This window comes from Herpailurus yagouaroundi, unplaced genomic scaffold (genome assembly GCF_014898765.1).
Source record: "Herpailurus yagouaroundi ecotype Mexico unplaced genomic scaffold, PumYag 253, whole genome shotgun sequence".
Lineage (NCBI taxonomy): Eukaryota > Metazoa > Chordata > Mammalia > Carnivora > Felidae > Herpailurus > Herpailurus yagouaroundi.
In genome coordinates, this window is record NW_024412470.1 from 9,991,907 (window position 1) to 10,007,327 (window position 15,421).

Genomic DNA, 15,421 nt, shown 5'->3' on the forward strand with positions numbered 1-15,421 from the left:
GGTAAGGCGACACCAGGTGCCACGCTGGAGCCCCGCCTGGCTCCCCACCCACCGGAGTCCAGAGCATTCCTCCTTCCCGGCCCCCCCCCCGCTCCCCCCTCCCCCCTCCCCGTCTTGGCACAACCCCTCCTTTATGCTCACGTGGTTATCATCTAAGATTAATTTTCTGAGTCACTCAACAAAAGTCTACTGAGCACAGGCTGTCATGCTGACAGATTGGAAAGTCACTCAAAAACCACAGAAGAGAGGTGCCCTAGAACACAGGAAGGAACAAAACGATCAGGTGGGGGAGGGCCGCCCCAAGGCAGCAAGGGCTGCACTGAAATCCGTGAAAAGACGTTGCCGGTTTTAAGGACTTGCACGAAGCAACTGAGGGTCTCTCGGTGTATTTACCTGCGTTTCCAAAATGCTTCAAAACTCAGGTATTAAAGTTACTGCCATCCACAACCCCAAGCCCAGTCCTCACAAGTACGGTATGAGGAACCCGCATGCCCTGGCATGGGGACAGTTCAGCCAGGAGGACTCTGTGACAGCAAGCAACCTAGCAGTCACCGGGAATGCATGCTCTGCTTCCTGAGACCCCCCTGCCCCCCAACAGATCCCGTCCAGAAAAGGAAAGCCCATCTATTTAAAGGGCCAGCATCAAGAAGTTTCATGTGTTACTAAGGAGAAAAAAAAAAAATCTTGAAACCCTCGCGTACCACTGGTGAGAGTTTTAAATGGTACAACCATTATGGAAGACAATACAAAACATTAAAAATAGAATCGCTATATAATTTAACAATCGCCCATCTGGGTAGAGACCCAAAATTATTCAAAGCAGCATTTCAGAGATATCTGCACATCCATGGTCACGGCAGCACTATTCACGACAGCCAAGAGGGGGAAGAAACCCAAGCGTCCATCAACAGATGACTGGATAAAGAAAATATGTTCATTACACACATACAATTGAATACTACGCAGCGTTACAAAGGAGAGAAATCCCGTCACGTGCCACAGCATACAGGAATCTCAGGGACGTTATGCTACAGGAACTAAGCCAGTCACGAAATGACAAATACAACAGGACTCCATTGATGAGGTATCCAAGCAGCCGAAATCATAGAAAGAGAGTATACAGGTGGTTGCCGGGGCGCCTGGGTGGCTCCGTTGGTTAAGCGTCCGACTTCAGCTCAACTCACGATCTCACGGTTCACGGGTTGAAGCCCCACATCAGGCTCTGTGCTGACAGCTCGGAGCCTGGAACCTGCTTCGGATTCTGCGTCTCCCTCTCCCTCTCTGCCTCTCCCCCCCCACTCTGTCTCTCTCCCAAAAATAAACATTAAAAGCAATTTTTTTAATAGTCACATTTAATGTTTTTTAACCATTGTTTTAAAAAATCTCGAAAGCACAGTACAAAAGAAAAAAGATGCCAAAAACACATGACATAAATTTTAAGAGAAAATCTGTATGGCAAGACAAAGAAGAAGCAGAGAGAGGGAAGAACAAAACACAGGTCACATCAACAAAGTCCAAACACTCAGTGGGCAGCCGACACTCCAGTGTGGGACTGAGGAAGGGACAGGGGTCCATACACCTGCTGCGGCCTCAGCTCTGAAGGTGCATCTGGCCCCCCTCAGGCCGGTCCCTTCTCTCTGATGCCCTATCCCCTGTCCCGTGCAGAGCTCCGGAGAGATCAGAGAGACTGGCAGGTCAAGGGCTTGGCAAGACACCCAGGTGTAAGACCCAGTCATCCTTCTATAACCTGAGGACCAGCACTCCACACCGGCCAAGCTGGGAGGCCTGCGTCTCTGGATCTGCAAGAGCAGCCAGCAACCCAAACCCCGGAGTCTGCTGCCCAGCGCTGGCCTGGCACCGTTCCACAGAGAAACAAAGTCAGGAACGGTCATTTACACAGAAACCCCATGCCTCAGTCCTTGACAACTGTAATTACAACCAAACAGCTTGTGAAAGGGAGAGCAGAAAATAGGAGCCCGGACCTAGCCGTGAATTGGAGGTTTCGGGGTAAAACACACACCCAGAGCGCTTGCTGTCATGGCGGCCAGTCTAAACAAGCGACTGGCCAGCCAGACCAAGCCGCTTTCTGGCCAGTGTGTTTCTCCCTCTGATTTAATGAGCTGCTTGCTCATTAAGCGCTAGAAGCAGGTCACAGGGAAGGGACTTGCTGGCACAAGGCCACACGGGCGGACAAGTGACAAGGGCGGAGGAGACAGGGGCCACTCCAGCCCCCAACACAGGGCCAGTCCTGCCGGATGCCCCGGGGCCTCCATAGCTTTGAGGTGATGACTTCTGCAGAGGTACGCTCTGTTCCTTCCACGGACTCCCTCGCCAGGGAAGTTCCACGTCCTAAGCCTTGGTTCGCCAACTGGGCCGATCACCCAAAAGACCATTCGAGAGCAGGGTCACAGAGGCGGCAGCACCGTCCTGGGCGTGAGCCCCAGCTCCACCTACTGACAGCAGCTTGACCTAGAACTACCTCCCCCAAACTCTGTTTCCTCACCTACAAAATGCGATCGTATCCTCGCCTCACCTAGAGTAGTCGCGAATCATTATTTCTAGACTAAAAGGCCTAATGAAGCACCTCACACATACTTCGTGCTGAGCGGTAACTATTTCCATTGACGGCTAATATTAACAGAGATAGGACTCTAACTATGGTAAAGGTATTAACGACAACATAGTCCCCCATGTCTTAGTTCGACATGAAGAAAAGAGGCATTTTCGGTGAAACCCCAAGGACAGGCCAGCCCCAGGCTGCAATAACGCCAACCATAGTGAGAGCACAGGCCATCCCAGCACAGGGAACGCCTCCCCCAGACGCCCCCCAACCAAGGCTGCTGGGCTTTCTATCTGAACAGGAAGATGAAGAAAGTAGAGGAAAGACCTGGGAATATACTTAATGCCAAGCCTGAAGCCACAGGGATGAAGAATCTCACAATCTCTCGAGAGCGAGGGGAGAACTACACACAGGTCACATGCCCACCCTCTCCTAGACCCCAGGATTCCTCAGGACCCCTCTCTCTCTGAGATTTAATCTAAAAAAAAAATGAGGGTAACAGGACCCCCCCCTCGACAGCTTGCTGTGGACATCAAATGAACCCACATGAAGGTGCTTTGAAGCAACTCATTCCCACAACCATGAAAAACAGCATTGTTTTTTTGATAGTTTCAACAAATACAACTTAATAAAAAATGCTGAAGAATTGGGAAGATCAAGGCAGTGAAAACGTGGTTTGTTGTTGTTGTTGTTGTTTTTAACGTTTTGAGAGAGAGCATGCACCAGCAGGGAAGGGGCAGAGAGAGAGAAAGAATCGCAAGCAGGCTCTGTTCTGGAAGCTCAATGCGGGGCTCAAACTCACAAACCGTGAGATCATGACCTGAGCCGAAATCAAGAGCCAGACGCTTAACCGACTGAGCCACCCAGGCGCCCTGAAAAAGTTATTTTAATAGGCTAACGAACTGCTCAGATAAACAGGGACAAACATGCTAATTTTCTTCCCAAATCTGCTGTCCCCGACCTGAGGTTTCTGCAGGGGAGAGGAATTGGCTGGAAGTAAAACTGGTGAACAGCCAACTGGAGCTCCCAACATCTGCTACATGTTTTCCATTTAGGTGGTAGATGCTTCTGCAAACAAACAGCCCAAAACAGGCTGCATCCTGGATGACCAATCCAGCCACCTCCGACACCCATTCTCTCCAAAAAGTTATGCAATGCCATTTGACCAATCGCTTAACCTACCTTCGAAATGTACAAAATTTCAAGTAGCTCCTATGTCAATGCAGAGCACACAGACAAATTCCTTCACGGTGATCAGAAGGCAGCTTCGTTTTTGTTCAGTCTCTGCTCTGTGTACCAGAGTCGGAAAGCAACGGGCTGGAATGTTTTCCAGACGCTGCTAGAAGGTGCCCGAAATGCCACAAGAGAACGCACACACACCCTTTCGGGGCCCAAAGCAACTGATCGAGGAAATTATGCTGAAATCCCACATTTGTTCTTAAAAATTCAAGTCAACCTTTTTACATACCACAATAAATTGCTTTACCTTTTTAGTGTTTTTGAGTCAATTAACAGCTAATTATCAGACATTTCCCCTAAAATCCGAATTAAAAAGATACGTCAGCATTCTCTCTCACTCCCCAGCGGACCCCACACACCCTCAAGGGCACGTGCACCTCCGTTTCAGGAGCAGCGGGGCAGCGGAAGAGTGGGGGGGATAGTGTCCCTCCAGCCACCACATCAATTTAATCCTTGGCCTTTAATCCAGATGAACCACCCGACTCAGAACAGCTTCCCTGGAGAGTGGAGGGAGAGGGGTCTGCGGTTTGCGGTGGGCGCAGCCTCCCACCTTGGTACCCCCAGCACATCTAAAAGGGCACCAGCTAAGATGCTCGAGTTGACCCCACCCAGCCCCACCTCCGGCCACTCACCCGTATCCGGCGCATGGCCGCCACGATCTCCACTCTGCTATTGGGCCTCGGCACATCCAGGCTTCCGACGTACTGCGGGGAGGAAGCAAGCACTCATTGAGAAGAGGGACAGCAAGGGACCCCGGTCACAGAATGTTAGCGGAGGGAAGGAGATCCAGTTAAGCTCCCTATTTTGTGGAGGAGGAAACCGAGAGCCAAAGGGGTGTCTCGTTCGGGGCCTACTTCTAACTTTATAAAAATCAACGCAAGAAACCAATGCTTCCTTTGTCATCCTGCTCCTCATCAGAAATGAGGCCGAGCATGGTGTTCAAGCAGGTTCCTGAATCAGAAAGACTTGGGTGGGATGAATCTCCCACTGCTATCTTTGGGGGGAGGCGCTTGGCCTTTGTCTCAATTTCCTCACCTGTAAAATGGGATTCCAGTAAAGATCAAATGCGAGGAGGTATAAAATGTCTTACACAGATATGCTTTGCTTATATTAAAGCAGACCCCCCCCCCTTCAAAAAAAAAAGAATATGTGCTTTTTTCAATTAACGGCACTTCATTGAGTTAGCCCTCGATGTTATAGGGACCTCACACACTTGATTAAGTTCCTAACTGGAGGACAGGAAGACGCTAATTATGTTTTATTTAAAATTTGAATCTTCTAAAAAAGAAAAAAAGAAAACTTAATCTTCTGAAACGTTTCAAAACACAAAATGACATCCAGGTTAATGTTTAATACATGGATACTTCCTCACGGTATACTATTCTAATAATGTAGAAATATGCTGAGCAAAATAACCCCCCCCCCCAGCCCGTTGATAGTCTGACATACTCTTTTTGTATGCTGATGGGCACATGTATTCGTAGACACAAAGGAATTTATTTTACGTAAAAAGGTTTGCTCTTCGCACTGTCCTACAACTTGACTTCTTTTTAACTTTTTTTTTAACTTTATTTTTATTTATTTGGGGGGGGGGCAAGCAGAGGAGGGGCAGAGAGAGAGGGAGACGATCCCAAGCAGGCTCCACGCTATCGGCACAGAGCCTGACGCGGGGCTCAAACTCACAAACCGTAAGATCGTGACCTGAGCCAAAGTTAAGAGTCAGACACTTAACCAACTGAGCCACCCAGGCGCCCCTACTTTTTAACATTAAACACAACTTGGACGTTTTTCTCTGCCAACGCGTACAAGTCAGTCACGTTACGTGTGGTGGCCACCAACCCTACATATGTCACTATTAACAACGCTGCTTCCATTACGTCCTCATCTATATACCTCCGAGCTCATCCAGAGCTCTGTAGGCGGGGCTTCTACAAGCAGGACTGCTGGACCAAAAGTACAGAAAGATCTTGAGATCATTCCTAAGTAGGATGAAACAAGAAAAGCGGCGGGGGGGACATTTTTAAGCACATGTATTGGTTCCTTCACATACACCATCCCATTCCATACTGATATTGGGGTACGCCTTTCCTTTTTTCATTCAAATTATATAAAATAGCCTGGGGGATATCCTAGAAATCAACAGCTTCTAAATAACTTCAAAGTCTGCCTGGGCAAAAATGGCATTAAAAGAAGAGGGTAGTCATCCCTGTAAGAAATGCGTTTCCTGTGGTTATATAGGAATAGAAGGTTCTTTCTGAAATTTAGAGTGAAGGCTAGCCCCCGGAAGCAAGGTTCCAAGAGCTAAAAACTGCCAAAGGTTTCCCCTAGGATTGATCCAGTTTGTGCTAATCCCCTGAGGAGCACAGTCCCAGCAGCCAGTGGTGAGTTGTGAGCCCATTGCATTGTGGGCCCAAGGCAGACAGCCCCACCACGGCGGGCGGGAAGCCACGTACCTGTTGAAAAAGCGTCTGGCAACCCACTTGGGTGAATGAGGCCCCCTAGATCTAAGAGTGCGGTCAGATTTAAATATGGATGGCGCTTCTCCCCTCTCCGAGCGCTGCTGGGACCCCACAGCATCAGGCAACATGTCCGTGACCTCCATGGCCCAGAGCGGCAGCCTGGGCTTGTGACCGCCCATCTTCGCAGAGCCCCCAGCCAGGGGCAGTTTCCCCCTCCCTGTCCCAGACCCTGCGGGCCCGAGGTTTCCTTCCCTGAACTCCAAGCAGTCAGACCTCCAGGGGCTCGTGTTCCCTCAGCCGTCACGTGAGAGCCAGGACCTCGAGACCGAGCAAGGCCGCTCGTTACAGGTGAGCCCGGGGACCCGGCCCGTCTTCCCACGCTGATCCCTGCCACACCAGGAGGGCATGCTGCCTGGTGAGATCCACACCTGCGCGTGAACACGAATGCCCAGAGGGGACCGGTCCCCACTTGCCTCCTTCGCTCCATCAGCCACCACCCGTGCACACACCACACACCTTCACACACGTACGGTGCACGCATGCTCACACCCACGTGGTCATCGCGCATACTAGCCTCCGACACTCAATTCACACTACGCACGCACTCACTGGTCTGCCTTCCTTCCCAGTCCCACGAAGTCACAAATCCGCCCTCCTGACAATCTGTCCGGAGGAGGGAACCTACGAGAGGTATAGCTCAGGGTCAAATTCCCCACTACAGATGTCCCTTAGGGTCAAAGAGATGAAAAGGACACGCGAGGTAGGGTTCAAGTCCACATCTAGGCAACACCTAGATATTCACACCAAGAACGTGAGGCAAAAAGCAGAACCACAACACCAAGGAAGCTGGAGAGCGGTCAGGTCAGAAAGCCCATTCCTCGGGGCAAAACCCGACGGCCAAGCGAATATGATGTCCCAGTCTGGCCTCGCAACAACCCGTCTCAGGCACGAACATCATCCCCTCCCCAACGAACTTCAGTCCACCTGAGTATCTTGAGATGGAGAAAGTGTAAGACACGGTCTGAGACCAGTCCCTCCCCCCCTGCTGGAGGCGGGTCCTCACATCCGCTCAACTTGCGCTCAACTGCGGTCAAGTTGGCCCTCCTATCCGTGTAAACGGAAGAGAGGCTTCCCACTCACCTTCGGGAAGTCGGCTCCCAGGCCTGAACCTCATGCACCTGCTGAGCTAACAACCTTTGAAGATCCTCGCTTCCGTCACCTCCTGCAGGGATCAGGCAAAAGTCTACTCCCTGCCTTCAGTCAAAGGCTGACGCACAGTGACGGGTTCTCGGTCAGAAAGGGCATCCCCTTTATCTGCCTCTCCTGCAGGACTCTGGGTGCCACAGGCTCATTTCCAGAAGGGAAACGTGCCCCAAACGCCGTGCCCCAAACGCCATGCTCACCTCGGCTTCTTCATCTTGACGAACAGCCTCCAGAACGTCTACCAGTCATTCAAGCCTGAGATCTGGGAGTCATCCCCGAGCGAGCTTCTCCCTTGGCCACCACAGCCAGTCGGCGCGGCCGACCAGGACCTGCCGGGTCCCTCTCCTCCCACACTCACCACCTCATCCCCCAAAACCCTTCCCTCCATCTACACAGTGGCTCCTCACGGGTTTCTCCGCTGTTCCCAGGGCCCCTCCAAACCACTCCCCACAAGGCCATCACAGTGCTCACTCTCAGATGCAAACTAGACCGTATTCCTCCCTTAAGACCCTCGGGTGCACCGCCAACTCTGAAGGTGACCGTCAAAGCCCTCGGTGGGGCTTACACTGCCCATGGGCCCGCACGGCACAGCTCCCTCTCACACCACAGGCCTCTCCGTCGTTGGCAAAGGCCCAAAACACATCCTACACCCAAGAGCTTCTACACATGGGCCTTCCCTGTGCACCGATCTACCCTCCCTCTCCAGCCCTCCAACATCCACGGGCCCTGCAGACCTCTGCTCACCTCTACTTCCCTCTGCTGACCGCCAGGGAAGGCAGCCCGCTCCGGAACACTCCTGCGATTCCCCCCGCCCAGTTCTCTTGCAGAACATCTACACGCGGCTCCATAAGGGACGCCCTCCTCACGGGTTAACCGCGCCTACCTGGCTGGAATCCTCCAATAATGAGCATATTCGCACCCGCCCCGTGCACTCCCCACGGACAATCACCACACTGAGTTGGGACGGGAGAGGCCTGAGCCCTGGATCCTGACCCGTCTTCCGACATCACAGGCATCAGCCATCCCACCCTGGACAGTCCCTGTGGTGATTCTATCGAGTTACCTATTTTGTGCCGGTACCTGAACTGGACCTAAGCCAGATGCTCTCAGAGTAGCACATACAATTCCTGGCTTGCCAAGAGATGAAGTACGTGGGGTGCCCGGGGGGCTCAGCCGGCTAAGCATCCGACTCTTGATCTCTGCTCAGGTCACGATCTCGCGGTTTGTGGGTTCGAGCCCCGCGTCAGGCTCTGCACTGACAGCGTGGAGCCTGCTTGGGATTCTCTCCCTCCCTTTCCCTCTGCTCCTCCCCCACTCCCCCTTCCCTCAAAATAAATAAGTAAAACTTAAAAAAAAAAAAAAAAAACAGAGGCCAAATAGAAAAATTAAAAAAAAAAAAAGGAAGATGAAGTACATCCCACCTTTGCATTGGTGGATTTTTAGTCTGCTGGACTTCTGCCCGCCTTCCAGAAATCCCTGCGGTGAGGCATCTCCTAGGGCTCCTATTCAGAAGAACACCTACCACAGAGCTTAAGGGAAGAATAACGGCGTTTTAAAATATCCAGGCCTACTTCTTTTTCATTAGCACAAGAAAAAGAAAACTAGAAGGAAGATTCAAATTGCAGCGGTACTCAAGATACAAATGACCTGTGTCCAATTTATCTGCGGCTTCATCCTCCAGAGAAGGAGGAGTTAGCTGCAAATGAGGTTAATCAGACGGACTTCAGGTATTTTTTTCTTTTGAAGCTTCTGGACAACCTCAGCGTTGTGCTAGATTAATACCTCATGAAATCACTTTCGTTTTCTTGCTTCCGCTTCCCAGAGATGAACTCCTGGAGACACTGATAAACTGCACCGTAGCCATGTCTCCCGGTGACATGCATGAATCACAAGGCTAAAAGGCAGCAAGACTTAACAGTCACCCATGGAACTTGCTAGCCTTTCTGCCATCACGTTCCTCAGGAACTCCCTTTATTTACAAGGTTTCCGTCAACCGTTTCCAGAGACCAAGCCCCCCCCCCCAAAAAAAGGAGAAAGACAGAAAGACAGACAGACAGACAGAATGATAGATAGATAGATAGATAGATAGATAGATAGATAGATAGAGGAGTCAAAAATATTTATAAAAATAAAAAAATGTATCAGATGATTCTGCTTCTGATAATGTTGGAGGAACTATATCACCGGACTAGGCCTCCAACAAGCAATAAATAGGAAGTCTGGAAAAGATTATTTAAAAAAAACACAACTTTGCAGAGAACGTACCAAGAGTGAACCGTAATATAAACTGGGACATTAGTTAACAATAACGAATCGATCTTGACGCAGTCATAACGAACGCACCACCCGGTGCAAGGTGCTAACAGGGGAAGCTATGTGTGTGTGGGGACGGCTGGGGGTGGGGGGTGGGGAACAGTGGGGGTATATGGGAATTCTGTCCTTGCCACCCAATTTTTCTGGAACCCTAAAACATCACGTCTGTTGGTTGAAATAACAAAAATAACTTTGAAGGCACTGGACAAGAGCAGGCAGGGCTTAGCAGGGAATCGTCCCCGGAAGAAGGCCACTGCCCTCAGTGACGCCTGGTTGGTGCTGTCTCCCACCCGTGGTACAAAGTGCAAACACGGGGCCAGGGAGCTGGAGGTCAGGCCCAGAGACCCAGTCAGCCAGCCTGGGGGGATCCGGACACCGGAGTTGCGATAGCCTGAGGAACCGGACGGTGGGGGGGCAGAAATCCCCAGCAGAAGGGGGTCGTAGAGGGGGCTCCCAAATCGTGTCAACCCCACCCAGGCCCGTAGATGACGTCCAAACTATACACTTGCGAAGCAGATTCCAAGGAGCCCAGGAGAAGGGGGCAGGGGCCCACCCCAGGAGCAGCAGATTGAGGATTTAAGACCAGCCACGTTAACCATCATGAAGAACAAAATTCAACACTCTTCAGAAGAGAATAGCAGAATGTTGCGTCACAGGGCTGTTAAAACCCTACTGACTGACCAGTGCAGGCAAGGCCATGGGCAAAGGCCACAGGGCCACGTTTTCCCGGCGCAAAAGGACAAGGGCCCCCATAAAGGGGCACCATGTAAAGGTCCCTAGACTCTGCCTTCCCGGCGCTCCTCTTCTCTCTGAAGGCCACTCGGAGAGCCCCAGCCCACAGCAAAGACCACGTGGCATTCGGGAGGAAGCCCCTCCTGTCCCAGAAAAGGACAAAGGAGCCGCGTAAGGCGGGTCCAAACCCCCCTGCCCGCATCTGTGCTAACTCACTCCTTCCAGGTCCAAACGCAGCCTGGCTTCTATCCTGCCACCCTGCCCACCCCTTCTCGTATCCCCCACCAGTCTCCTGGCCACACTGTGTCCTCTCCTCAGACACACGCACGAGCAGTGTCATATCCTGCTGGAATCCAGCCATCCCCAGTGGGGGGGCCCATCTCAACTAGTCCCTTAACCAATCCTGCCCCGATTACCTTCTAAAAACTCAAGAGTCGTAGAGGCAGAGGGTATCAAATCCAAAAGGGACCTTAGGAGTCACGTCCTAGGAGGACGTGACCAAACAGCAGTCAGAGAGGCCGGGTATCCTGCCAACGCCTCCTACACGTCCCCCATCACGACCCACCTACGTTGTCCTTTTTCCCATCACCCTCTGGTTTCTGTCCCAGCACTTCCCATGGTCTGCAGGTGTGAGGTGTGCCTCCTTCACGGGGTCCCCCTCTGCCTTCCCCGGGACCTTGCCCTCCCCGCGTCCGCATCCCCAGCCCTTGGAAGAGGGCCTGGGAGACAAAGGCCCGAGCATCTGCGGAATGAATGAGGGGGCCACCTGTCCGAGACCCAGTGTATGGCAGCAATGGGGCCAAGAAGCCCACTCTCCCGCCACCGCTCCAACGGGAAAGGTTCTCCCAAGCCTCAGAAACTGCCCTTGGTGCACAGCTGAGCGTCCTGCTGAGCGGGATTATGAATGTGACCTGGGTGAAAGTTCTCGCCTCATTTAGCATCGAACAAAGCAGCATTAACTGCAGGCAGCAGCGGCCCCAGATTCCAGGGCACACACTCAGCCAATGACCTTCCCCCCCACCCCCCCCAGATGCTCTGGGGGAGGGGAAGGAAAACGTGGCCTCGGGGCGGCACACTCCCCCTTTCTGAGGCCGGTTCTGTGTTCTCTGTGTTCTCCAGGTGCCGAGGTGTGCGGGTGGGGGCAGGGGGGACTTAGAAGGACCCGTATGGACATTTAGCAGCTCAGGGCAGGTTATCCGCACCCCTCCTCGCCCTATACACTCACACCACCAGAAAAGCTTCCAAGATGCTTGAAATGCAGCTGCATTTATTTGTAGTCTAAGAGGAAAGAGGCATTTATATTTCTGCCCCTCTCTCCCAGCCCATCCAAAAAAGGAAGTACTATTTGAGGGCCATCTGATGGGACTGTGTCACTATTGATCAGGGGCTCAGCGGGGGCCGATGAATGTGCCGGAGATCACAGCAGAATCCTTCCTGCTCAACATGAAGGGGCTGGGTGCAAAAGAATTGTGGTGAGTCGTCTTTATGCTAATGCCATGCGACTCTCTACAAGGGACAGAGGGTAGGACTGAACCATCCAGCACACCCGCCCGTGGAGAACATGGGTTCTGTGGGTTCTTTTAGTCCATTAGCAAAAGCTCAGATGGGTTGGCCTGATTATTTCTCTTTATTATGAGGATCTGAGAGATCTAGCAAAGGGGAGAGAAAAAGCAGGAAGGCAGAAAAAAAAAAAAAAAACATTCTGGTCTTTCAACTATCAGTTCCCGAATGAAAGCCTGAGCTCTGGCTCGCATCACAGAGGCAGGCGTGTGGGAGAGGCCAGGGAGGCACTTTCTGCCCTGCCCATCTGGGAGGCTTACTTGCCCAGTGGGTTACTTCTCCTCTGGGGGGGCGGACAAGGGGAAACAGGCAAAGAGAAAAACACTGACCAAGGCTACGTGGTACTTAAGTCGTCACCTGTACATCAACCGGGTAAACCAGCGCTGGAGAGGTGGACAAAGAACACCACGAAATCAGAGGGAAGGCAGACCGCAATGACCGGGCGTTAAGTGGCCACAAAGGTCATTTGATCCAAATCTTCATTTTACAGAGGGCAAAACGGAGGCTCAGAGAGAACCGAATCACAGCGGCGGGATCAGAACCAAAGTGGGTCTTCCCTACCCCACACTGCCAGCCTGATACGATGAGGGCGAACCCGGGCCGATGCCCCACTCAGGGCTGCTTCACTACATTAACCTTGGATGGAGGTGGATGAGAGGGCCTGTGCACCAGCACCTGAATGGTCGTCAGCTCAAAAACAAACCAGTCGACAGAGGCAGGGCACCAAGATCTACAGTAAAAGGACAAGGGCTCACTCTCTGATTCATCAAAAGATTTAGGGGATGGAACTGTAGAAAAAGAGAAGACCCCCCCCCGCCCCCCAGGGGTCCCCTAATTCTTCACATCAAGAACAAAGGCATTTGCCTTGGGGCAGCAACATTCTCTACCAGCCGAACCCTAAGTACTTAACCTCTCCAAGCCTCAGTTTCCTCCTTGGAATACAGCTAGTATCTGGACTGCCTCAAGGTCAGGGTTGTCCTAGAATCCAAATTAGATAATGCAGATAAAAGTTCCAGAGCTTCTAAAATACCACATAATCATAAAGAGGATATTCCTTGTATCATTATGTTCCTGCTTTATGGGCCAACAAGACCTTGAGGATACAGAATTTGTAGCTTTACAATAATCGCCTCTTGGATTCTCACAGACTAATGAACGGACAAAGCAAGGTGATCCAAAATGCCATGGGGTCAGTGGAAGGCGGAGTCAGGAATTCAGTCCAATGGTCAAGCAGGAGTGAGGAGGGAAGGGGTGAACCCTGGAGCAGAGAGTGTGCCCGGGCCGCAAGGACCAGCCCACACCAGTAATGGCCATCACACTGCTCAGAGACTCACGGTGGGGGGCGGGGGGGGGGGGTGCAGCTGGGGTGAACACCCTGCCACTTTTCCTTCCTGACTGAATGAGCTGTGACCAGGAACAGCACCTCCCCGCCAAGAGCTGGGGGTGCAGGATCATTAAACCAGTCCCTTATCAGTATCACCGAATGAAACCCCACAACCAAGTAATATTTCCAGATCACTGGCTGGTACCCCATTAAAATACCCAACTCTTCTCTACGTTGGACTGTTTTGAGTAGGACCTCCCTACAATGCATTATACTCTGCCCTAACAAATGAGATTCTGTAAACGAGCACTCAATGCGTTTCTTCAGGATTCAAAATATATAAACATTATACACGTCATTTAGTGTACAAGCTCTAAAGCAATGAGAAATGGCTCCAGACTACTATTATGCCTTCTGAGTCCTTGAGGCTGATTTTAGAATTTAGTGCTTCCTACACTGTTAGTGGCAAGGATGATAACAACAGGCTATAAATATGCTTCTGCCTTTAACAATAACTGCCCCCAATCTTCAAAAAAGTACTAGCAATACAAACCCAGCAACTTATAAAATGGATTATACACAGTGCCCAAGTGTGATTGATCCCAAGAATGTAAGGTTGGTTGAACATAGAACAGTTAATAGACCATTTAATAAAATAAAGATCAAAGACCATTTGATCAACGCAATTGACAAGAGGTATTTGATAAAATCCAACACCCTTTCATGATGAAAATACTCAACCAACTATGAATGGTAGGAAACTTCTTCCATCTAATAAAGGGTGATAAACCAACAAATGAACCCACAGCTACTATCCTACTAAATGGTGAAAGGCTGAATGTTTTTCCCCTAAGATCAGGACCATGTCAAGGAGGTCTGCCCTCATCACTTCTATTCAACACGGATCCGGAAGTCCTAGCCAGGCAATTTGGCAAGAAAAGTAATAAAAGGCATCCAAGTTGGAAAAGTAGCCGCCAAACTATCTCCATTCATAGATGACATGATCTTGTATATAAAACATCCCAAGGAATACACACACACTATCAAAATCAATGAATGAGTTAAAAATGAAATTAGGAAAACTCCATTTACAATAGCATCCAAAGAAATACTTAGTAATTAATTTAACAAAAGAAGCATAAGACATGTACCTTGAAGATTATAAAACAATACTGCAAAATTCAAAAAGACCTAAATCAGCAGGAAGACTGCTCATGTTCATGGATTGGAAGACTTAAGATAGAAACGCTCCCCAACTAAAAAAAAAAAAAAAAAAAAAAAGAAATGCTCCCCAACTGATCTACAAATTCAATGCAATCTCCATTAAAATCTATAACCTGTTTATAAACTGGCACTTCCACTATCAAACGTGTGGGTTTTCCACACCAAGTAATCCTCCAGTTCTCTGCAAACACCAACTGGGTATCCTACAATTTAATTCAATTCTGACGCTCACTACCCAGAGTTTGCACATACCCGACCTGTTAAGAGCTCAACTCCACAAAACTGCCCCCCCACTTCAGAGGCTGGTCAAAAATCCCAAGCCTCCCATACTTCTGACCAACCACCCATAACTCAGGGATTCCCATGATCACCTCACAGGTTCCATAATTTGCCTTTATCAGCTCACAGAACTCAGGGAAACATTTTACTTACTATGACCAAATTATTATAAAGGATGCAAATGAACAGCCAGATAAAGAAGTACACAGGTATGTGGGAAGGGACACAGAGCTCCAGTGAGACTCTCCAGGAAGGCCACCCAACACCTCAAGGTGCTCACGAACTTAGAAGCTCTCCAAATCCACTGTTCAGGGTTTTTATGGAGGTTCCACCACACAGGCATAAGTCACTGGTCACTGACACTGAATTCAGTCTCCAGTCCCTCTGCCTTCCTGTAAGGTTCAAAGTTCCAACCTTCCAGTTACATGGTTGGTGTCTCTCTCACAACCATCCCCCATGCTGAAGTTACTAGGGACCCACCAAGAGTCACCTCATTAACATCAGCTCAAGATAAGGTACAAAGAGGCT

The 15,421-nt window shown here is 50.4% G+C and overlaps 1 protein-coding gene across 2 annotated transcripts in view; it reads right to left on the reverse strand.

Annotated features, from left to right (window-relative positions):
- Positions 1-15,421, reverse strand: part of CUNH1orf226 (chromosome unknown C1orf226 homolog) — a 252,274-nt gene that overhangs the window by 202,425 nt on the left and 34,428 nt on the right. For both annotated transcript variants that reach the window (XM_040461049.1, XM_040461048.1), the window contains exon 2: positions 4,432-4,503. In XM_040461049.1, the coding sequence (XP_040316983.1) occupies positions 4,432-4,446 (15 nt within the window). In that variant the 5' untranslated portion in view covers positions 4,447-4,503. The remainder of the gene's footprint in view (positions 1-4,431; positions 4,504-15,421) is intronic.